General features: G+C 44.6%; 1 protein-coding gene across 3 annotated transcripts in view; it reads right to left on the minus strand.

Moving 5' to 3' along the window:
- NRXN3 (neurexin 3) overlaps nt 1–24,596 on the minus strand; it is a 621,447-nt gene extending 596,851 nt beyond the window's left edge. Inside the window, exon 1 of one of the 3 annotated variants that reach the window (XM_040225989.1) lies at nt 23,588–24,596. In XM_040225989.1, the coding sequence (XP_040081923.1) occupies nt 23,588–23,822 (235 nt within the window). In that variant the 5' untranslated portion in view covers nt 23,823–24,596. The remainder of the gene's footprint in view (nt 1–23,587) is intronic. The other 2 variants (XM_040225988.1, XM_040225990.1) reach the window with 2 other exon arrangements.
- Nucleotides 24,597–25,943: the final 1,347 nt, after the last annotated feature.

Below are 25,943 nucleotides of genomic sequence, written 5' to 3' on the forward strand. Positions count from 1 at the left end.
ATCGCACAGCCCTGATTTCTACCACTAAGTACAGACTACACCATGCTCCTTCCATTGTACTGCAGTCCTCAGCTGGTGAGGCTCCCCTGCCTATGCAGTTTTTGAGCAAGGGTTTTAAAAGGGATTACCTGAGATGATAATTGTCTAAATACTTTGTAAGCCCTAAAGCATGAAGCAAAGATAAAGAGATGACGGTGCTGTTGCTGCTGATGTTACCACTGCTGTGGTTACCATCAACCACCGCTAATTACTTTGTATTATTATTGCTGCTGCTGCTGCTAAGTCGCTTCAGAAGTGTCCGACTTTGTGCGACCCCATAGACGGCAGCCCACCAGGCTCCCGCATCCCTGGGATTCTCCAGGCAAGAACACTGGAGTGGGTTGCCATTTCCTTCTCCAATGCATGAAAGTGAAAAGTGAAAGTGAAGTCGCTCAGTCGTGTCCGACTCTTCACGACCCCATGGACTGCAGCCTACCAGGCTCCTCCGTCTGAAACATAAATCCCAGTGTCGAGTCTGACGTTTACCCTGGACAGACTCACCTTGAACAGTTTATAGAAGGGGCTGGCGAGCCAAACCCAGCCCTCCCTGTGTTTGTAAATAAAGCTACACTGAATGCGTCATGCCCATTCATTTACATCCAGTCTGGGGCCGCTTTCCAACTATAAGGACAGAATTGAAGAGTGGTAACAGATCCTTCACGTCTGAAAAGCCAGTAATATTTACTATCTGACCTTTCACAGGAAAGCTTTGCTAACCCCTGGCCTAAGTTGATCACGCCTGAGTCACCTTTACCTTATGCTTTAGCATGACACCTCAAAACCGGAAATGATTCCATGAGAAAGGTGCAGTGTTGTAGAGGATAAAGGGTATGAGGCAGAAAGAAGACACTTCCATCCTGCCATTAGCTTTAACACTGCAGTTGTGCCCGGTGGACTCTCCAGACCTTCTCTTCGGTACAAGAGAGCAACAGCGGCTGGAAAATACTTTAGAGCAGAATACTAGGTGATCCAGCAAGTCCCTTCTGGTTCCAAAAACCTCCATGATCTTTACTTTCTTTCCAGTAACACTATTAGATGAGATAGCCAGAACGTTGGCCTTATGTCTGCTGAAAAGACTTTTCAAAGACGATCTACGTAAGAGCTGAACTAAAAAGTCCTTCATGAATCATTACACCATTCATATAAGGCATCTCCTATTACTCCAGCCTTGAACAGACAGCGTAATACAGTGAGAGGGTTTGGGCTTTGGAGCTGTGGATCCTTGTACCACCACTTTACAAGCTGTGTGTCCTTGGGCACATTACTTAACCTCCCTGGTCTTCAGTTTCCTAAGGATGATGATATCTATCTTCAAAGGATTCTTTTAGGGATCACAGACACTGAAATATACATGAAGCATGTGAATGTGGCATATGACAAGGGCTGGATATACAGTAATTGCTACCATCATTACTACAACCCACGGGATGCGAGAGGTTGGACTCCAATACAAAGGAATCTCAGAAAAGGAGAGAGACACGCATGGCAGGCTGCCATTTGAAATGCTGGATTGTCAGAAAAACAAGGATATGTTTTGTTGCTTCTTTTCAGTAAACACTTCTGCAGGAAAAGAGCTCAGATCTAGAAAGCTGGGGAACTGAATATTGATCTACTCATTTCCAGAATCCCCTTATTAGAACTGGATCCTCTCACCTACTTCTCACTTCTCACTGCATCTCACCTCCCCTCCTCCAACCTTCAGTCCCCAGATCCATCCCCCCTACATACACACGCAGCCAAGTCCGAGACTGTGAATGAGGAGTCACACAGCTTTCCCCCACGTGTGTGCGTGCACACACACACACAGGGGATTGATCCCATATTGTCTTCCAAAAGCCTGAATGATTTGCTGGAACCCTGCCTGAGAGAATCAGTTGCTGCCTGTCACATGCAAGGGATGATGTGTGAAGGTTAGATTTGCAGCTAATAGAAAAATCTACTTCTTTCAGTTTCACTTCTGTCACACAACGACCACTGGGTTCCCTACAGGAGCTTCCTCCTCCTTCGGCAATAACCACCAGATGACAGAGCTCAAGCAGCAATATGAGCTGCTGAGGCTGAGCGCTGCCCTATTAGCTTTACGACCACTGGTTCAGAATGGCCTTGCAGTGTCCACAGCCCATCTTAATGAAGATGGGTAAGGCAGCTGCCAATGAAATCAGATTTCTCCTCTTTCTTCCTTTTCATCTGGAAGTCCATCCAACTTTCATCTTCACAGCAGAACGGCTGTGGGACTGACACTCAGCCACAGTCAATCACCGCAGATGATTGACAACCACGGTTGTTTCTGGGAAAGTGAGCTGAGAATTTGCTTTGCTGTAAAATGGCAGGAAGAAAAGGAGGGGGCAGCTTTTTTGCCCTTCTTCTCCGAGCAATAAAATGCAACAAAACTATACAGCATGTTTAATGTAATATAAAAGAAATGAAAATCCTCTGGAAAGCCAGAAGTATCATATATGGAAGCCGCTCTTGTAATTATGTCCTTATGTGTAGTAATAGCAGTTTCTTTGTTAGATCAAAGGTAACAGAAGATTTCCTAGATAAAACAGGGCAGGTGTGTGGCCCAACTCTCAGCTAAGACCTAATCTTTATAAGCTTTATAAGACCTGTTCTTATAATCCTTGCGCTGCCAAAGTTTGAATCTGCATATTTCTGTTAAGATCTGGCTCTCAGCTGAGTTGTGATTTTGTGGTAGATAGTTAGCAAATAGGGCAAGCATTCCTCCCATCTCCACATACCCACACTTCTGCGATGGGACTTGGCTACTTCTCAAGTTGGAAGTGGACTCTAGCTCCCCAACCAGTTGAATCTGGCTCTGAGAACTGCTTTAACCGATTGAATGCCATAAAAGCATTAATGTGTGACGTCCAAGTTCCTAAAAGTTTCTTATTCCTTTGGTTATCATTCTCTTAAAATGCAGCCCTGAGACCACTGTGTGAAGAAGCCTGGGCTAGCCAAGTAGAGGGTGAGAGGCGGCATGGACCCGAGATGGCCACATCACCTGCGGTTCCCCCAAACTAGCGGCCAGAACCAACTACCAGACACGTCAATGAGACCATCGGAGACCATCAACCCCCATCCCTCTATCAGACAGCTACAGCCACAAGAGGGACACCACGTGAGGCCTTCAGGATTACCCAGCTAGATTCGACTTTTACTTGCTGACCCACAGAATCACCAGCAAACAGCATGTCTAGTTTAAACATAGTTGCTTTAAAAGTTTCCGAGTAGTATATTATAGCAGAAGTTCTAACAGAAACACGCTTCACCTGCAGAGTCTTCTTCGAAGGCTAGTAGAAAGCATCTTGTGTAATGAGTGAAACAAATCCAAAGCCTTGCTCCAGCACTTGCTAACTCTTGACCTTGAACGGGTTCACTTAACTTTTGAGTCTTGGGTCTATCCTTGAATGCCTTCAAGGATAAAATTTTGATAGTTTAAACTGTTAAGCGGATCATTTGAGATAAGACATATAAGCACACCTAAACAGAGGCCTTGGCACACACTCTTTTGACATTCGTAACTTCCTACCTCTTTATAGTTATTTGAGTAAATAAATGCTGCTAGATCTTCAAGGACAAGAAGTTCATTGATCTTTGTATCACTCATAACGTACAGCCCGGGTCTCATACGTAGTTGATAGTCAATGGTGCACACTGACTCAGTACTCAGATATCCCCTAAGATACAGCTTGGCTTCATGCAGCCATATTTTCTGGGAATTCTGAAAGTGATGATAAGAACAGAATTGTGGGGAAACAGACTGCACTAACCTTGGTTAAGTCCCTGTACTTCTTGGATCCTCCATTTAAACATCTTTATCTTTTAAAAGGAGAAAATTGACTATGATCTCCAAGATTCCTTGCAGCTCTAAAATCCATTTATCATACTGAGAACACTGGTTAGCACTGACTGACAACTTAACGTGCCAGATTCCGTGCTCAGTTCTTTGAGTAGATAGAAAATGTTAATCACGACAACCTTAAGACTTAAGTCTAGGGCAGAAGTCAGCAAATTCATCCTGCCTATGGTAGAGTTGAGTAGTTACGGCAGAAGCAGAGACAGTATATCCCCAAAAAACAAAGATGTTTACTCTCTGGCCCCTTTCAGGAAAAGTCTGATGGTCTCTGGGCTAGCATAATGGGCTTCCCAAGTGGATTAGTGGAAAGAATCTGCCTGCCAATGCAGGAGACAAAGGAGCTGCTGCTGCTGCTAAGTCACTTCAGTCGTGTCCAACTCTGTGTGACCCCATAGACGGCAGCCCACCAGGCTCCTCCGTTCTTGGGATTTTCCAGGCAAGAGTACTGGAGTGGGGTGCCATTGCCTTCTCTAGACAAAGGAGAGACAGATTCAACACTTGGGTTGGGAGGATCCTCTGTAGGAGGAGACTGCAGCTCACTATAGTATTCTTGCCTACAAAATCCCAAGGACAGAGGAGCCAGGCTGGCTACGGTCCACAGGGTTGCAAAGACTCAGAAACGATTGGGCATGAATGCACACACGGCCTAGAGTCATCTGCTGAGAGAGTGATCAGTGACACCCAGTGTGATCAGTGACACTCAGAGTCTACGTTCCTTCCACCAGGCTCTGTGCTGCCCATTTATTATCGCACTCATTTAATCACTCACTCATCACACCTGATCTTTCAAACAGCAGCTCACAGGCAAGGATATGCCAGGGGAAAATGTTCTAGACCTCTGCAAGAGCAGCTGAGGAAATGTCAACCGTGGTCTCTGTGCGTGCATGTAGTTTAGAAAGCACGCCCATCTGGCCTCCCATAGCTAGAGGCCATGGAGTTGCTCGCAGCACTAATTGAAAAATAAAGGGTGAAAAGATTTGCTTTCAACACAAACTTGAATGACTAAAATTACATCTTCATTATCTGAAGTGAGAGCTTGTGACTTGTCAGCCTCCACCTGTTCTGGCATTGGGAAGAAAACGCCATAGAAATTTGCCTCTGGCTGGTCATCTCTTGACTGGCTAGTTACAACCCATTTTTAGAAAACCTGATGATTATAAAAATCTGTTAATACAAATGCACCAGAGGTTTGTCACACATAATACAAAATTACCTGGTGCTTCAAGAACAAAGCGTTCAGCACAGAGAAATATGGAACTTAAGTAAAAATTTATCACAAATGCACAGAAATTAAGGCAAATATCTCTGAGCTGATCAACAACATTGACTTGGGAAATGTAATGCATTTCCAAAGAGTGATCATTAAATGGCCATATTGGCAGAAACAAGTCTCTTCTACAAAGAGGAATGACATAGAACATAGAACAATACCTTGAAAGTTGTGAAGCAGTTTATAAATGAGAGGGATTATACTTATTTCTACCTTTTTCATTGTTTTTGATCCTGACCACTAGTAACATGAAATGATTCTTTCCCCTACTCTTCAAGGTGTTGGGTTGTTACATAGTCACACCTGTGCAAATTCTGATTCCTACTTGGAAATATTCCTCCTTTCAATGTCTCTATCCTGTGTGTGTGTTAGTCGCTCAGTCGTGTCCTCCTCTTTGCGACCCCATGGACTGTAGCCCACCAGGCTCCTTTGTCCATAGGACTTTCTAGGCAGGAATACTGGAGTGGGTTGCCATTCCCTTCTCCAGGGGATCTTCCTGACCCAGGGATCAAACTCGGGTTTCCTGCATGGCAGGCGGATTCTTTACCGTCTGAGCCATCAGGGAAGCCCTTGTCTCTATCCTCAGGTCAGTTTAGTCACTCAGTTCTGTGTGACTCTGCGACCCCATGGACTGCAGCACGCCAGGATTCCCTGTCCATCACCAGCTCCCATAGCTTGCTCAAACTTATGTCCATCGAGTCAGTGATGCCACCCAACCATCTCCTCTTCCATCGTCCCCTTCTCCTCCTGCCTTCAATCTTTCTCAGCATCAGAATCTTTTCTAGTGAGTCAGTTCTTCACATCAAGTGGCCAAAATACTGGAGTTCAGCTTTGGCATCAGTCCTTCCAGACTGATGGAATATTCAGGACTGATTTCCTTCAGAATGGACTGGTTGGATCTCCTTGCAGTCCAAGGGACTCTCAAGAGTCTTCCCCAACATCACAGATCAAAAGCATCAATTCTTCGGCCCTCAGCTTTCTTTATCCTGGTGGTGGTGGTGGTTTAGTTGCTAAGTCGGGTCCAACTCTTGAGACCCCATGGACTGTAGCCCACCAGGCTCCTCTGACCATGGGATTCTCCAGGCAAGAATACTGGAGTGGGTTGCCATTTCCTTCTCCATATCTCTATCCTACTGGGTCCTTATTACCTTTATTTTGATGATGGCAACAGTGTGCTAATTAGTCCTTCCAAATTCAGTCCCTTGTCATACCAATTTACCCTACATGGCACTACCAGCGTAAACTAATTTTATTTTTCAGCTAATTCATTTATTCATCAAGTGCTGCATGACCATCTGTTTGTCACACTCCCAGCAATTGTTCTTAGAGCAAAAACAGATGTGATTTCTGACTAAGGTTGGCAGATAAAAAAAACATGGGATATCCAGTTAAATTTGGGTTACAGAAAAATAACCAAAAATATGTATTATAAATATGTCCTAAACACTGCATGGGACATATTGATACTTCAAACTTTTAAAAAGATGGTCATTAATGTAAATATCAAGTTTAATTGGACATCTTGCATTTTGTTTTCTTAATCTCATGACCCTATCTGACCCCAGTGGAATGCTCAATCCATCTGGGGAAATAGCTATTGATCAAATAATCTTACAACTAAATGAGAAGCAGCAACAAGAGGAGAGTTTCAGAAGGTTATGAGAACCTTTATTTGGGGAATTTGAATTTCTCAAGGAAGTGGAATTAGGCCAAGGTTTAATGAAGTTTGTGTTAGGAAATATAGTCAGAGATAAGCAGGGTGAAGGCTAGGGGTTAGTTTTTGTTCTAGTTACAGAGGGAATGGTGTGATATGATTGGACTTCACCCTGTAGGCTGGGGGAAGCTCATGGGAGAATGGTGTGATCAGACTGGTACATGAGAAGGATGGGGTATGGATAGAAGGGATGATCAGAAGCTTAGTAAGGTCTGATATTTTCTTGGGCTCCAAAATCACTGTGGATGGTGACTGCACCCATGAAATTAAAATTAAAAGATGCTTGCTCCTTGACAAACCTAGACAATATATTAAAAAGCAGAGACTTGACATTGCCTACAAAGATCTGTATAATCAGAGCTATGTTTTTTTTCCAGTAGTCATATACAGATGTGAGAGTCGGATAATAAAAATGGCTGAACACCGAAGAAATGATGCCTACAAATTGTGGTGCTGCAGAAGACTCTTGAGAGTCCCTTGGACAGCAAGGAGATTCAACCAGCCCATCCTAAAGGAAATCAATATTTAATTTGAAAGGAATATTCAGTGAAAAGACTGGTGCTGAAGCTTAAGCTCCAATACTTTGGCCACCTGATGCCAAGAACTGACTCACTGGAAAAGATCCTGATGCTGGAAATGATTGAAGGCAGGAGGAGAAGGGGACGACAGAGGGTGAGATGGTTGGATGGCATCACCGACTCAATGGACATGAGTTTGAGTAAGCTCCGGGAGTTGGTGATGGACAGGGAGGCCTGGCGTGCTGCAGTCCAGAGGGTCACAAAGAGTTGGACACGACTGAACGACTGAACAATGAAAAAGGTCTGTAAACGAGGTTGCTGCAATTATCTGGGTGACTTGGTTGAAATTGCTGTGAGGATGGAAAGGATAGATCTCCATACTTTAAGAGTTTGTAACCACACTGTAAGCCTTTGAGTGTAGGATCCATGCTTCAGTTGTCCACTGTAAAGCAGAGGCCAGGTCTTGCATTGCACATTATAAGTATTTAGTGAATGCCGAGTTCAGTGAAGGTGCATCACACTTCTCTGCCCTAACTATGCTTCTGCAAGTGCTCTTCTCTCTGCTGTTCTCCTCTATCTTTTTACCAGAAATTCCCCACAAGATACTCAGTCATGCAAAGCAGGGCAGTGGACAGAAATTGGGTGTCAATTTCTGCCCTGTCACTGAATACTTGAATGACTTCAGTCAAGACATTTACACTTCTTTAGTCCTGATTACATCAGCTTAAAAAAAAAAAAAAGGCGGGGGGACAAATAGCAATTCTACTACTTGTCTTCCTGCTGCAGAGAGCTGTGGCAAGGATCAAAATAGATCTTGCATTTCCTCTGCAACAATGTAAAACACTCTATAAAAATCAAGTAACTTTACAAAAATATACCAAAACTATGTCAACCACAAGGCAGAACTGGCCAAAATGTTGAATACTGACTTCTCATGCACTCTTTAAAATGGAATGAATTGAAAACATATTACCCTTTTGTACATAATACATAATTACCTGCTACACACTACAAAATTTACTACATCATTGATTTAAAATGCATATTGAACACTTAATGTGTGCAAAAAAAAAAAAAAAATTGTGCTGGCCAGCCAGGGGAACTGAAGCCCAAACAATCACAGGAAAACAAACCGTCCTGCTCCTGAGAGTCATCCTTCTAAATGACATTTGGATACTTCCTTTTCTGGGCTGATTGCACATTTTTCTTCTCAAGGCAAACCATCTTGAGTCAAGAGCTCCTTGGGTAGTTAATGGAGTCTTGTTTTGAGCCTTAAAACTCTCCTCTCATTTTACTCTTGATTAAAAAGAAAGGAAGCGCAAGATCTTAAGCCCTTGCCTGATTTATACTTCAATTTAATTTCTCCCTTTCTCTTTTCTCTTTCTTTCACTGGATGAAACCTTCCATCTAATTAGGCTTGAAAGCTCTCATCAAACCATTTGATTGAACTGTGGCACACTGAGTTTCCCTTCCAGGCTGCCGGGGCAGGGAGAGAGTGGGGACCCAGAGAGGGAGCAGTGGCTGGGACAGACTAAGGACCGGATCCCGTGATGATGGCGAGGAAGGAAACTCACGAGAGTGTCTGGAGTAACCTGGTTCTCAGGATCTTGGATCCCTCCTTGCCGATGTATTCCCTCAGCTATACCAGAGACCATCTCAGTCTCCTTGCTCACAGCAAAACAGGGGCCACCTGGAAAGCTTTGGGCTCTAACACTACCTATGGTGTAGCTCAGAGAGGACTAGTGTTTCCGTTTTAACTTGCCTCTAATCTGAAAAGTGTGATTTGGGAAGCCAGGCTGTCCAAGTTTCTCTGTATGAAAAATAATTTGATTGGAAAAGGCCCCTACAGACCTCTTCCTACTCCGTCGTTTGATAATTTCACACATGCAAAACAGCTTTTAAGGCCAATGAAGAGCTTTCATCAGAATACTCCTTCAGGAGCATTACCCCAGGGCCTGAAGAACATAGTGTTCAGGTGGTGGCTCTGTTTCTAAGTGACTGAGTTACCTTGTGCAGGGAAATAAAGGATCGCTATCTCAACACTATCTCAAAAGAGTGTTCTTTATGATAGCTAGTCTGAAAGTGAAAGTTGCTCAGTCGTGTCCAGCTGTTTGCGACTCCACAGATGTATAGTCCATGGGATTCTCCAGGCCAGAATACTGGAGTGGGTAGCCTTTTATTTAACAGCTAAGCCACAAGGGAAGCCCAATAGCTAGGCTAATAGATTCAAAATAACTGACAGATGATGGGGATGGCAGTACATACATATACAATGAGTCCCTGGCATCTAAAACCCAATAAATAAATCACTTGAAAGACAGGGACTGGCTATGGAGGGGCCAGTTCTCCAGGTTTACATTCCTATCTCACATTAACTCCGTGCTTTCCTTAAATTATAGCCACCATGCTAACATGAGCTCTATGATGCCACACACTGATAAATGACATCAGAGCGACAATAAGGGAGAGATTCTGAAACATGTCTATGTCTGAAACAATGTGCAGCAGGCCTAGGCCTCATATCTGTTCTGTACGTTTCAGGTCAGGGACTAAGTAGGTTGCTATCAAGGCCTTTATGCTACATCACACTTTTCAGTTCACACATTCACCCACATGTGTATGTACACACACATATCACTCAATCTGAAAACCACTGACACCCTTGAAATAGTCACTTCATTAGTTTATCCTCATAATTAACACGCTTCTGCCATATGTATGTAGGGCCAGGAATAAAAGTAGATTCAAAGGTGATCTAATAAGAGTGAAGAGGTATCTTAGAAATCATCAGGATTGTGCCTGTTAGTCCTGACAGAAAGTTGAATACCAAACTTGTCAAGATAAAGAGGGCAGGTTACTTCAAGATCATTAATCGCAATTCTCTCCTTTTGCAGGCAAGAACTAAAACCAGGAAAGTTGGTGGTATCCTTAAAATTATAACTTGAGGAGAAAACCTTTGTGATGGAAACTAAACTTCCTGATAAATGATTTTCTTACAGTGAATCAAAAATGAGGTGTGTGAATCTCAAATGGCTCTGTTATCAATAGAAGTGTCCCTCACTCTCAGGCCCTTAATGAAATATGTAACCATTTCCTGCTAGCTGACTGTGGAACTTATCTGAATTTCCAAAGGCTGCTTCAGAAAGCACACATAATTTTCTATAATACATTAGGACTTGTGAATACAGGGATGTGTTCTGATCAGGTGTTCTTAATACCAGGGAACAGGCTGTATGTTTGCACAGATTACTTGACCTAAAAGTTCAACATAGTTAGTCCTCTCTTCATTGTCTGTGGGTCTCTTATCCACATATTCAAAGAACATTGGATTGAAAATATTTGGGAAAAAAGTTCCAGAAAATTCAAAAAAGCCAAACTTGAATTTTCTGTGCAAAGGCAAAATTTGTATAGTGTTTACATTGATCCCTGGGGAAGGAAGTGGCAACTCACTCCAGTATTCTTGCCTGAGAAATCCCATGGACAGAGGAGTCTGGTAGACTACAGTCCACAGGGTTGCAAACAGTAGCGACTAAACAACAACAAAAACAACACATTGTATTCAGTGTTATGAGTAACGTTGGGGATGATTGAAACGATACAGGAGAATGTGGTATGTGTTAAGGCAATATGCAAATACTGCACTGTTTCATTGAAAGGACTTGAGTATCTGCAGACATTCATACCTCATGGGTGTCTTGGAAACAATCCCCATGGATATTGAGAGGTAACTGTAGATTAAAGGGGTTAACTGCCAAGTGAGTGGAAAAACTTGAGGTAAATTGCTTAATTCTCTGAGACTCAACTTCTTTTCCTATAAATTCATAGTAATAATGGGCGTCCCTGGTAGCTCAGACAATAAGGAATCCACCTGCAATGCAGGAGACCCAGGTTCAATTCTTGGGTCAGGAAGATCCCCTGGAGAAGGAAATGGCAACCCACTCCAGTATTCTAGCCTGGATCCCATGGACAGAAGAATCTGGTGGGCTACAGTCCATGGGGCCACAGAGAGTCAGACGTGACTGAGGATTTTGTGTGTGTAATTGTAATAATGGTACCTACCATGAAGGATGGTTGGTAAAGATTAAATGAATAAAGCTAAAGCATTTAGTTTAGTACCTGACTGTAATTTACAAGAAACCCATATTTGGTCATTCAGATGACTAAAATACACTTCTCATATGTATTCATTCTTCATCCACACTTCTGGGATCACAGCTTTCAAAACCCCCGGAATTTTTGGTAAGCACCTTAGGAGCTGGGGTTGTGGGGAAGTGAGTAGGGCCAACGTGGTAATTACAGGGTTGAAATTTTCAGTCCCACCCCCAACCTCCTTGGAGGGTAGAGGGGCTATAGGTTGAATCAATCACAAATGGCCAATGTGTTAATCAATTATGCTAATGTAATGAAGTCTCCAAAAGACCGCTAAAGGACAGGGTCCAGATGGGGAATACATGGAGATTTGGGGAGAGGGGCTCACCTGGAAAGGGCATACCTTGCACAGAATTAGATGTTCTAAGACTTTCAGGAGAGGGTCCGGTACATTTAAAGATTTGGGGAAAAAGTGAATAATAATAATAATTATTAAGAATAAAGAAAATACAATTGCCATTTTTCTAAAAGCACAAAGATATCTCCTTTCTTGGGTTTATTTTTTTCTAAGATTGAATTGACAGAAGTGAACACCCAAAGATGTCCATCCAAGGTCATGTAAGAGATACACAATAATTGGTTCCAGGAAAAGATACACAATAAAACCTTGACTATCTAAGTCACTCACAGGACCCTCCTCCCACCTAAACTATTCAGAAGGCCAAATTTTCCCAAGAGCTGAGATTTAACCCTTTAATCATCTTTTCAAACTTTTTAAATATCAGAATGCTGCTAAAACTGACCCAAAGAATCCAGGAGAGTCTCACTTTGTTTTATCTATGAGCTAGTTGTTCAGTCCCTTGGACTGCAAGGAGATCCAGCCAGTCCATCCTAAAGGAAATCAGTCCTTAATATTCATTGGAAGGACTGATGCTGAAGCTGAAACTCCAATACTCCGGCCACCTGATGCCAAGAACTGACTCATTTGAAAAGACCCTGATGCTGGCAAAGATTGATGGCAGGAGGAGAAGGGGACAACAGAGGATGAGATGGTTGGATGGCATCACCGACTCAATGGCATGAGTTTGAGTAAACTCCAGGAGTTGGTGATGGACAGGGGTCCTGGCGTGCTGCAGTTCATGGGGTCGCAAAGAGTTGGGCACGACTGAGCGACTGAACTGAACTGAGCTGAGTTGTTCACAAGGGCCTTTCAGCCTTTATGAAAACCAGGGCTTCAAAGCAATGGGCTTTATTCTATTAGTTATCACTTATAAAGAAGCCCCAAAGATGTTGCCACCTATCCCTACTTGCTCATAATAAGTCTAGGACTTGAGACCTGGAATTAAGTGGATAATGGAAGCACACTGAAAATTGCTGACCTTTTGTCTTCAGCCACTGAAGCAAGGCCAAGCCTGGGGAAGACTAGCTGCTCCTTGCTAGTAATTGCCTCTACTGCAAAGACAAGTATCTCCCCAAGTCCACGCTCCCGAAGCTGCCAGACACACCAGTGCACTTTGGCGAGTCTCATGTGCTCCTCATAAAAGGAGTGCTTTGTATGGCAATTGCAAATTTTAAAAAGGGCTCATTTCACCTGGGTGTCATGGGCTGATTATTTCTTCCTCCTTGTTTGAGCTCTGCAGACAGCCAGATCCTGCCTAGCTCCTCCTCCTTCCCTTCTTTGACAACAACAGATGCCAAAGGTGCAAAGCAAATAAATGTTAAGTAAAACACCGACACTGGTTCAGTTTAATGCCGTGCTCCGTCAACCCGCTCCACTGCCTAGCAACCGTGGTGGCTCACCCCAAGTTCATTTTCATTTTAATGTGCTCCACACAGAAAAGCCACCTAAATAGATACCCCCAGTTCTGAAGCATATAATCTGTAAACTACAGGAACGGGCGGATCATTTCCATTAGTTTTTTCTGTAGCGAAAACCACAATTTGCACCCAAAGCGTGTAATTATATTCAAATTCTGAAAGACTGCCTCAGAAACAGTTGAAATTCATAGTTTAGGGGAAAGACACTCAGGAGTAGATACCATTATGGTTTAATGTGGGAAGGGGGAGTGACAGGAATATTTCAAAACAGTAAAAAGAATTTTTTTAAAAAAAGGGTGAGGACAGTATCTCAGAAAAGGTGGCTTTCTGGATTCTGGAGGTTTTATGTTCAGAGCTACTCAACAGTGAGTGACCAAAGGGAGGGGACCAGGACAAAGAAAGTGTCTCTGAGCAATACCTGAGCTGTGGCTTCAGATGGGAAACAGGGACAGGTGAGTACACAGACCATTTCCCACCTGCTTTCAGGACATGAGACCCAACCAGGAGAGGACATGTCTCCTGGCATGGGAACCAGCCTGAATCCGAGCCCTTTCTCTCAGTAAGGTCTCCCATACCGAATACCTGGCAGCTACAAATTGACACTTGCCATTGAGACTTGCCATCTACCTCCACAAAGATTAAATCATGTGCGGCTACAGCTGCTGATTTTCAACACTCCCTGCAAGGATTTCAGGGTGGGGAGCAGAAATGAGGCACTCTGTGCTCAGAGAAAGCTGGCAGAACAGGTCTTCAGAGAGTCTGACATTCTCAGGAGCCGGTATTATGAGTCCAATTCTTCTATCTCCTCCCATCTAGAAAAGCACGGTGACACATGCTCCTCGTGACTAGCAGTTATTTTCACGAGACTGGCAGAAACTTTCTGGAAAAATATGTGCTTGATCACCTGTATTCTCCCTTTATCAAAATCACTACATACTGACCACTTCCCCAGAGTTTCTCAGAAATATCTGAGATTCTGATTCCAAGGCTATACTCCTCATTTTGCACACCATGCCAAGTTGCTGCAGTCCTGTCTGACTCTCTGCGACCCTATGACTTTAGCCCATCAGATACCTCTGTCCATGGGATTCTCCAGGCAAGAAAACGGGTGAGTTGCCGTGCCTTCCTCCAGGGGATCCTCCCGACCCAGGGCTCCTGCCTGCCAATGCAGGAGACTTGGATTTGATCCCTGGGATGGAAAGATACCCTAGAGAGGGGCATGGCAACCCACTCCAGTATTCTTGCTTGGATAATCCCATGAATAGAGGAGCCTGGCAAGCTATGGTCCATGGGATCACAAAGAGTCAGACACAATTAAAGTGACTTAGCACACATACTCCTCATTTTGACTCCAAATAAAACTTAACTCACAACTCTCACATTGTACATATTTTTTAAGTCCTCCTACCCAAGAGTCACACCTCTTAGCACAAAGCCAGACACTCATAAAAGAATATATAGGAAACATTAATTTTTACAAAGGCCAGAAAAATCCAATGCTGTCAGAATCCATTCCTACAGGACTTCATCTGGTTAAGGAGAAGAGGGCAGCAGCAGATGAGATGGTTGGATGGCATCATTGACTCAATGGACATAAATTTGAGCAAACTCTGGGAGACAGTGGAGGAGAGGGAAGCCTGGCAGGCTGCAGCCCATGAGGTCACAAAGAGTTGGACACGACTTGGTGACTGAACTACAAGGGGGAGATCAATCTGAAGCAAAGCATCTCGGGGAGATGAGAAGTCAGCCTCTATGTAGTAGAGTAAAAGACGGGTGATGGATGTCACATCATATTGCCCAGGTTCCCACATGGTTCTGATACTGACTGATGCCCTTGGCTAAGACCCCACTTTGGCCATTTGGAACATCAGGCGATCAGATAATCCCTAAGCCCGCTGTGTTTGTTGTCTGCTTCTTGAGATGACGAGCTTCCTGGGAGAGCAAAAAGGTCAAGAGCTCCGTAGTCAGAACCAGCTCTGAAGCCTGGATCTATCCCCAGCCTACTTGGGTCCTACTTAAGCTCTCTGAGTCTCACCATTTTTTTTTTTTTTTTTTTTTTTTTTAATCAGTTTTTTTTAAAACACAAAATTATATGGTGAACATTTTCCATAGCAATTGATGTAGTTCTACATCATCATTCTTAGAAGTTCCATGGTATTCCACAGGTATTTGTTTAAACCATAATTTGTTTGAACTATCCTCCACTTAGCAAACACTGATTGGAAACATTTTTATTTATGAAACTGTAGTAACCTTATTAGGGTCAAGGATTGTGAGGATTAAATGAAACCATATATATAAGGCATTGGAAGAGAGCCTGGCACACAAGAGGTATGCATTAGATGTTGGTGTGTGATTCGAGCAACTCTTTCTCAAAACTCTAAGTAGAAATAAACCACCTGTTCTTTATAAACTCAGTTATCATTCTGCCCCCTGCCCTGATAACGGTTAAACACAGCAGAGCATTTTAAACACAACGCAGAGCTCCTTTCTAGTACTGAAAAGGTATGTTTAAATGAAAGTGGCATTCTTTCTGTCTCAGCATGACTCTTTACTGAAGTTGGATCACGGGCTTTATAACATCACAGTGTGCCCCCCCCTTGTATATTATGCTGCTTCTATCAGAGGGGAAAAGAGAAAACCAGGTTACAGCTTTGACATAAGATATTATCAGAGTCAAGAAAACAGAGCTATAAAATACTGGCAGACCTACGGAACTTAGACAGGTTGAAGATACACAGTGGGGTCTTTAAAGATGTACAGATTGGAGAATCATGCCGTCCTAGTGCTGAGAACCATTTGGGGAGATCATTTCACTCAACCCTAGCATTGCACAAATGAGGAAAAAATGAAAGGGACAGTTTTCCTCAGCTACAGTATTAACACACAAACACGCCACATGCAACACAGAAAACTACAGGCAAAAGAAAGAAGAATACAGATTGGAAAATCCAACATATCTAAATGTCTAAGTGATAACAGATTAATACATTTTTTAAAAAAATGCCATATTCAGAGTCACAGAGTCAGGGAGAAAGCAAGGAGTAAAATCTATGACCAGCACAATATCCCTTCCATAAGAATTCTGGTTCTAAATTTGGGATCTATAGTCCACTCCACCATAAAAATACACTCTCAACTTCTCTATGACCTTTGAGTCCTGGTAAGGAAATGTATCAGAAATGACATGAGAAGAAGTCTTCCACTTCCAGATCTGAAAATAGTTGTTTAAAAAGACCTGTTTTTTTCCCTCATATAAGCTAGATTAAACATTCTAGTTTTTGATGGATATGGAGCAGTATACAGTGGTATTTAAATTCTACACGAGTTTGCTAGAGAAGAGGTCCAGTTCTAAATTTCCAAAATGGTCTCAGAATATTTCCTGGAGGCCTCTCCCCTTTGCTTCACTGAGCTTCTAAACCATTTGCTATAATTTGTTATTCTAGGCTAAAATTCGCCCGGCATAGATTTCTACCTAAGAAGACAGTTACCAAGAGGAACAAGATGACCCCACGTGCTATCTTCTTTTAGTGCCATAAACAAGGAAGTACATGGTAAGATTTTTCTCCTATTTCCCTTTCCTTGCCTTGGAGGCAAAAAGTGTTGCTACAGATAAGAAATGAAGAAAGCCAGTACTTACATGTTTTTAACTTCAATCTACCAATCTGCAAACAGTCAACAGTGAAGCTGGATTTTATGCAAATAACTGAAAGAGCATTATCATTAATCTATTCCCATAACATGTTTCATGTGTACACAGAAATTAAACAAAGCACAACTTGTTTAATTTTTCATATTCTGTGGTACGTGTATGGTAAGTATTATTAATGCTATTTCCAGTTAAAAGAATAAAATATGGAATCTTAGTCAAGTCCACTGACTTATCCAGGTTCACAAGGCTCCTAAGCGACAGGCAAAGGCTGAGACCTATTTCCTCCAACTCTAATCTTGTAGTGACTGTTCCCAAACCCGCCTAACAGTTCTCTGCACCTCATCTACCTGTCATCCTTATTAGCACACGTTCTCAAAATCATTTTTCAGAAACACGTGAATAAAAAAAGAAAATGCATTCCCTTTCCCCAAAGAGGTGAATACCTTGCTTGGGATTTATATCAGCAAGGGCGTAATAACTACAACATATTTTCTCAATTGTCTCCCATGAAGTACACAGTTTCCTTCATGTGAGTTTAAAATACAGTTTCATGAAAGAAATTCAATGGAAAAATACTGAAATTGACATATTTTTAAAAGGACATACTTTTTTCCAAATACTCATAAAAGTATTCATACTTAATAAATTTGTTTCTTCTTCACTGAAGGGTGAGATGTGCAAACAGTTGGCAATATGTGTTTTGAGAAAGGAAAAGAGTGAGTCACCGTGGCTGATTAAAGGGAGTCCCTGGAAGAGAAGGGGCGTCAGGCCTGGATGGCAGCTGGTCTCAACAGAGAGCCGGGGAGGGTGGGCATTGGAGTCTGTCTACAGAGCATGTGGCTGGAGTCAGGCAGGATCAGCCAGTGTGCACATCAAAGTAGAGGCTCAGTCACACGAAATACAAAGGCAACAAACACAAGTTTCCCTAAAGTCACTGGTGCCGCTGTCTCCATGTATGCAAGTAGGGTTCTTCCCAAGGAGGATCCATCTTATCAGTTTTGTAAATTGCTACCATTGTCACCGAAGGTTTAATTTTCCCATTGTGAAAGTTTGAGTTCCCGGGATATGCTCTGCACAGTACATGTCTACTTTACAATGACTGGGTCCTGGGGGTGAGGGAGGAGGAGTACTACGAGCTGACCTGTACCCCCACAACATTCATATGTTGAAGCCTAGACCTCCAGGACTTCAGATCATGACTATATTCGGAGTAAGGGCCTTTAAAGGGGTTCATGCGTCCATGCGTCCACGCTCAGTCATGTCCCACTCTTCACGACCCCATGGACTGCCCACCAGGATCCTCTGTCCATGGGATTCTGCAGGCAAGAATACTAGAGTGGGTTTCCAGTTTCTTCTCCAGGGGATCTTTCCCCCCCAGGGATTGAACCTTTGTCTCTTGAGTCTTCTGCAATGGCAGGAGAATTCTTTACTGCTGAACCACCTGGGAAGCTCATTTAAAGGCGTGATTAACTTAAAATGGGGCTCTGAGTGAAACTTAATCCACTCTGACCAGTATCCTTATCATCAGAGGAAATTCGGACACACAAGGAAACATCAGAGATGAGTGAACACGGAGGACAGACCCCGGAGGGGACACAGTAAGAAGGCAGCCGTCCGCAAGCCAAGGAGAGAGGCCTCAGAAGAAATAAAATCTGCCAAAGCCAAAAGGTTGGACTTCCAAAAGGCTGTCCAAAAGGCCTCCAGATCTGTGAGAAAATAGATTTCTGTTGTTTAAGCTACCCAGTCTATGATTTTTTTTTGTTTTATGGCAGCCCTAACAAAATAATATAAGAAAGGAAGTATGGTTAAGCTCAAGTTTTATCTTAAGAAATTTGCCTCTTTCCCTGATTACACAGAGTTCTAGTCAAACAAGCTAAGGTCTGATCAATTCACTCATTAAAATGTAAAACATAATATGTTATGTCTTCCAGACAATAAAACAATAAAGATCTTACTACTGAATTTCAGCCATCAGCCAGTTCAGTAAAGGGTTTATTTTTCCTGAGAAAGAACTGTTCCAATTTCCTCTCCTCTTTTCCTTAGGATATGGCAGCCCTCACCTCCATCGCCCACGCCGACAAAGATTTATATTAAAAGTCCTAAAGAAATATACACTAGGATAGTATAATCCTCCTACACTGGCCTTTCAAGAACAATTTAATCTCCAGAGCAACCACTTGCCAGCAAACTTTAGAGACACCAAACAAAGCATCTAGAGAAGAGAGAGAAAGAGAAGCCAATTTAATTAATTCATCACCAAGGCCAAAGACATATAAATCTTACCATTTTATCTGTCAACCAACACTCTGAATTATTCAGCAATCTGAATCCCAAGAAGGGAGGGAGAAAGAAAACGGTTACAAAGCAGCTGGCTGAGCAACAGAAAGTGCTAAACAGATCAGAGCAAAACAAGCCCCAAGTCTGGAAAAACTTCAGAGATGGAACTCTGTGACAGTGAATGAGAAGCATCATTTCCTGTAAGAAAGACTCCTGGCTAATGGGTCACACGAGAGACTACTACCACCACCTTTGCTAAGATGATTCAAAGAGGACTTACCTACACACACAGACACACAGACACAGAGACAGAGACACACAGACAGACACACACAGACACAGAGACAGACAGACAGACACACACAGACACAGAGACAGACAGACAGACACACACACACAGAGACACACACAGAGACACACACACACACACACAGACACACACAGATACACAGGCACACACATACACAGAGACACACACACAGACACACAGACACAGATACACAGACAGATAGACAGATACACACACACAGACACACACACACACACAGAGGTTTCTGGTCAAGAGGCTTTCTTCTAATACATTGTGGTATATTTTTTTCTTTTACAAAAAAAGCTGAGTTTTATGCCCCCAAATGCCTAAAAAGCCAGCAAGCTCTGCTATTCTGTGGAAAACAAAGTAGAAGTCACATATTAAATAAACCTAGGCTCCTGAGAGCAAACTTTTTAAAACTGTATTGAGACACTTTTAAGTGGATGTGTCCCACTCTTCTTAAAGGTCGGAGAGAGGGAAAAGATACAGAAAACTCACCTATGAAACTTAAGGTTGGTAAACAAGTGTATTTCAATATTTATATGTCCCATGCATGCTCAGTTGCTAAGTCGTATCTGACTCTTTGCAACCTTATGGAATCCAGCTGCCTGGGTCCTCTGTCCATGGGATTTTCCAGGCAAGAATATCGAAGTGAGTTGCCATTTCCTTCTCCAGTTATATGTCCCACAGCACTAAATTACCTAGGAGCTTCAACAGGCGTGACATAGAAGTATGAAAATAAAGATGAGAAAGAAAAATAACTGAAGGGATATTTTGAATAACAGAATACTGTAAATCTGCATTTCACAAGGGATGTTTAGATTTCATAGTAGTTAATTTGGTTGGGTATCTGGATCCTTGTCCCATCCCTCCTATTTTTAAAATTTACAGAAGCATTTATCTTTCACAGATGATCCAAATACTTCTGAAATTATTCCATGCTGAACAATACAATGCCCTATTTAGTTTTCTATCCTTAGCAGGTTACACACAGCCTAGCACATAGTAAATACCCAATAAATGTTAGTTCAGTAGAAGAGAGCACGCAAGGAAGCAACAAGCCTCAGAGAAGGGACTGAGTAATGGGTGAAAGCTTACTAGACTCCAAGTGAGAAGAGAGTTCATTCTATTCAGAGACACAATTTTCACCTAAAACTATTTTGCATATTCCAGCAGGGGTGCTTGTAGTCTCCCCAGCTTATAAAGGAGCTCAACCCGCTCTAGGCTGCCCTGGGATCAAGATTTTAGGCAAAATCCATACACAGTAAATTTTTTAAAGAACAGAATCAAGCCTGGATAGAAGATCAGCTGTTTGGAGGATTTCTCTCTCTTCCATCTGTTTTTGTGTGAGTTTCACTATAGGATAGGAGGTTTTAGACAGGGCAGATCTGAGGACCTCCAGCTTCTCAGGAAATGGACAAAGGGAACAAGGGTAGGAAAAGAAAAAAAAAAAAACAAAAAAACCATCTCCTTGAGTCCAGAGACCATTATTGGACTTAAGGTCCTAGTGTTCATTTATACCAGAATGAAGGACATTTACTTCCTCACAGATGGTAGAAACGGCTGCTTTTAACTCTGGAATCAGGTTGGAGGAAACTGAGTAACAACCATTAGCCTCCTACCACCTCCATCCAAAACATCTTTGAAAACAATTGTTGATAGCTACGGCTTTGTCTTGGAGGAGGGGAAAGCAAGGGAACTCCAAGTAAGAATGAGGGACATTAGGAAGCATGAGGGGTCTTCTGGTCCTTTCAGGCAGAAAAGGGCACAGCTTAGACATGGGATTGAAGCCAGAGTTGGGGGTGTCTTGTTGCTTGCTACTTCTCTTGATTTCAAGCCCCCAAATATGAATTGAACATGCAAGGAGCCTGCCTAATATAGAGGCATCCCGTCTCCAAGCCCAGATCAATGGGATAGGACTTCAGGGATGAAAGGAGACACTAAAGAGTTGATTCTGTGAGCTGTCTTGTCTTCTGTCATACTAGATTCTTAAGTTCACTGCATTCTACAGCTCTGATGGGAACTGAGGACCTTTTCTAGGGTCTCCAATCATTTACTTACTTGGTTCTCCTTTTTCTGTGGCGCGGAATCTTATCAGATGTAGGTTAATGAGGAAGTAGACTGGGAACCAGTTAAGAAGATTTAGAGGGTCCTGAGCAACCAATCAGGGAAGAAATAAAGTAAATAGAGAAGAGTTGTGTTTAACCTGTGCTGGGCTCAACCCCTCTAGGCCCCTCAGCTGACTGAGAGAGGGAGGGGGATGAAGCCAAGGGGAGAGGAAGAGATTGACAGATTTAAGAATCCCAGGGAAGTACGACACATTCCCTCACTTAACTACTTGCTGCTTTTAACTGTTTATATCCCAGACAGAAAGCATAGAGACCCTGCCAGCCTGTATAACCTCTAACAAATGCATATCTTCATCTCCCTGCTGATCATTTACACTAATTAGCAAAATTTAGCTAATTATCGCTGAGCATTTCCGCGTTTAATTATGGCTATTAGTAATAGTCTGTCTGGCTTCCTCCATCTCCCACCCCTCTCTTTTCCTTTCTCACCCTTTACAATCCCACCCCCCACTGCCAGTCCCTCTCCTCCTTAGAAACTAACAGTTTCTATTTCCATTAAATTGCTTTTGCCTTTTTGGTGGTTGTGGTACTTTCCTCTCCTAGGGTTTTTTTTTTTTTTTTTTCTTCTGAAAGCCTACACCAAAACCCAGCAGGAATCACAGAGAAAACAGCAACCAGATTAAGCATTCCCTCCTCCCCAGCACCTCCTCTCCACCAACTAGTACAAGCTCTGAGCCGCTTGACGACTCCATCAAATAAAATGTAAAGAAAGAATCAGAGCAAGAGGACGTGCTGGCATTTTCTCCATGTGCTTCCACTTAACACTACAGACAGCACAGCACAGAGCAGGAACCCAGGGCCGGGAGGCGGTGGGAAGAGCGGACGTTCCCAGTGGGGTCTGGATGTGACAGGTCTTCAAAATACACGCGAGGGCAGGGGACCTCCAGGGCGGTTTGCTCTCGCTGCTCCCCAAAGGGCTGCTCCTGCAGGTGGGCTCTGTGATCCCCGTCAGAGTGGAGTGCATAGTAAACAAATAACGAAGCTTCAGAACAGTTTACTACAGCAAGCGCCAGCCTCCACGGCGTACATCACCCATTTCAGAGGTAGCCTGCTGAAAGCTGAGTTGTCATTTTAAGAGCCAGAGATCTCTTTCACTCGCTATGCAAGGAGGGTCGTTTAGAGCAAAACACACCAAACTTGTATGGTGTGAACAAGCCCACCCATGCTTCCCTTAGTGGAAACAAATTCCCATCAGTGGGGGGATTGAAGTGGCAACAATTTACACTTGGGTAAATTATAAATGGACTTTGCCTTATCTTATGCATTGCCTCCTCCCAGGTAGTTAGCAATATTAGGGGTATAGTTTTCATCATAGCTGCTCTCTCCATCTGACATGTGGACAAACTTAAAGCTGTGCACATGAACAGTAATGACCACTGTTTATTAAAAAAAAATTTTCTGCCTCTCTACACTCAGCTACTTCCCCCCACCCCAACCTTAACCACTTTATAGCAGTTCAATCAACTTCAGGCTGAAGACATAAGGATTCCTGCTGCCTGCTATTTTCCCAGGACTAGCTCTCCAACAAGATCAGAGAGAAGAAGGGTAAAAACAAGGTGAATGAATGGATTCTCAAAAGTGCAGCAATGGGGACTTATCTGATAAGTTGCCTGCCATCTGTTGGGTGAAGGAAGCAGAAGGGTCCAAAGAGGAGAATACCAGTGCTTGTGCAGCCCTGAATAAGCAAGCCAGCCCAGGTGGGGCAGACCCATTAGAGAAAATGGGAACGGGGCAGAAAAAACCAGCTTATAGGGGAAATTGGGCATTTTGTTCCGTCATGCACATGCGATGCTTTTCATGATTTTCAATCCAATTTTTTTCCAAATTCTTTTCCCACCCTTAACATTACCTGAAAGGCGAGTGGGTTACGGAATTGCTATGCCCCATTAAAACGATAAAGAGCAGAGAGACCCACCGTGCCCTCCTCGAAGGGAAACAGGGGAGCGATAGATAGAAATAGGCACTGAGTGATGCCTGCTGCCATGGAAATGGTGCTCGTGCTGAGAGTGAGGCCCCGGCGAGGAGGAGGAGGCCACATTAGAGGAACTCCACACAGAGCTGACGATACATCCCCAGAAAAGGGACCAGATCCCAAGCGTCCAGGCCGGCCGGCGGGAAGGGCTCCGTCTCGCGTGGATTCTCAGGTGCATGGTCAACGCACAGGACCCCCACAGATGGGCAGTTTGAATTCCAGCCAGTGAGGAATAATTAAGTTCATGATGCCCAGGGACCCATCATAGCAGGAGGGATACTTGCCCGGATTTTGGAAAACAGGGAAGGAATGAGCGTTTTCAAGACAGATGATGGGGGGTAAAAAAACTACTTAAAAAAAAAAAAAATAAGGCAAAAGCTCCCCTTTCCTGGAGCTGAAATTTACGATGCCAAAGTACACCCAGGTATAGCAACCCTCCTAGGGAGCCCCGGAATGCCACACATGTCAGGGGAGGCCCTTCCAGCTCCTCCTGGTCTCCGCCGGGCACCTCGGGTCGGATGACTTAACTGCACACTCCGGGAAGCCACACGGAGGGAAGGTGGAAATGAAGGAAGAAGAAGAGGAGACGGCAGGAGACCCAAGTAGGTTCAGCTTAGTTTATCCCAACATCCGAGCAGTTTGAACATTTTTTTTTCCCCAACTTGGCGAGCGATGCAATGCAGAACTCCCAGGAAAAGGGGGGCTGCAGATGCTGAGAGTTCTTCGCGGGGTCCTCGGAGTCTCGATGGAAGGGCTCCGGGGGGCGGAGGCTGTGAACCCTGCGTTTTCTGGAAGAGCGCCACGGAGCAGCCGCCTGCGGGCCGGGTTTCTCAACGGGATGAAAAGGCAGCCGCCGCCGGAGGAAGACAGGAACAAGAACGACCGGAGAGAGAGAGAAGAGGAGGAGGAGGAGGAACCCAGCGCGGAGCGGCCACCCAAACCGACGTGGCCCGGGCGCAGAGAGGCGGGGCGGGGGAGCCGCGAAGCCGCGCGAGGAGGTGCCCGGCGGGCGGCCGAGTTGGCCGGGAGGCGGGCGGGCGCCTGCAAAGCGCGCGGAACCGGCAGGCACAGGTGAAGCGAAGCGAGGAGTTGGGGCGCCAGATTCACGAATGGGCAAGTCGTATGCAAATAGCGCACTCCCGAGAGCAAATCAGGGCAGCCCGAGCGCTCGGCCGAGGGACTGGCTGGCTCGGAGGGAGGAGGGGCCCGAGCGCCCCGGAATCCCGGCCCTCCCCATTCAAGTGCACGCTGGTCTACCCCCCGCGCGAGCTAGGCGCGCGCACCAACACCCTGCCTGCTCACGCTCAGCTCCCTACCGGAGGAGTGAGCACAAGCGTGTGTGTGTGTGTGTGCGCGCGCGCGCTGCGCCTTTTGATCGCCCGATCCCTGCTCCTCTCCCAGGTATATTAAGCCAAACTCCGGCAATTGAAAAGAAAAAAAAAAAAAATGCAGGCGGCAGCGAAGGCTGAAGTCTCCCCAGATAGAAATAAAAATCAACCCCTTGAGTCAGCAGGAGCGCCGGAGCGGCTTGCACGCGGTAGTGCCCGAGCGCGCGCGCGCGCTCTTCCGGGCCTGGTGGTCAGTACCGCGCGGCCACTCTCCGGGGACGTGCCTCTTTGGGGGTGAAGGAGCCCAACCGAAGCGCGAATGGCGGCAGCGCGTCCTGGTTCTCGAAGGTGAAGGCGGCGAGGTGGACCCCAGGACCCCCCCGGAGGGTGAGAGGTTTGATGCGCCCCCCCCCCCCCGGGGAGGGCCTTGGAGAAGGTAGCTTCCACCCTTGGTGGGCAGGATGTTCTGGGAATTCAGGACCCAGGAGTTGGCTGGTCCAAGAACTTCAGAAGAGGTGAGGGCTGAGTCGGCTGGCCTGGCGAAAGAGTGGCTGGTCTGGCCTGCCCTGGCCTTAGAGGCACGCTGCCCCCGGGGGGTAGAGCCTCCGGGCCTCCAGGACTTGGCACGAAGGAGAGTGCGGCTTTTACATCCAGGCTGAACCTGCAGGGGAGAGCGCAGAGGCAGGAAGAAGCTTGGCGAGCCCGCAGTGGCCATCTGTTACTCCAGGAGGAAGCCGACCAGAGCTCGGCCAGCAAACGGTGATATTCTGCCCAAGGCAGCCTTCATCCCATCCCTCACTCCCCAGCTTCTCACTACGCGGTTGAGCGTGATACAGAAACCTCCGCCAGCCTCCTGGACTCCCGGGTCTTGCTGTCGCTGCCTCTGACTCCCTCCTTTCCACTCCCCTTAGTTATAAAAACATCGTATAGTATATTTGGGCGGGGATGGAGAAGTAAGGAAATAATACTTG

Source organism: Oryx dammah, unplaced genomic scaffold (genome assembly GCF_014754425.2).
Source record: "Oryx dammah isolate SB20612 unplaced genomic scaffold, SCBI_Odam_1.1 HiC_scaffold_26, whole genome shotgun sequence".
Lineage (NCBI taxonomy): Eukaryota > Metazoa > Chordata > Mammalia > Artiodactyla > Bovidae > Oryx > Oryx dammah.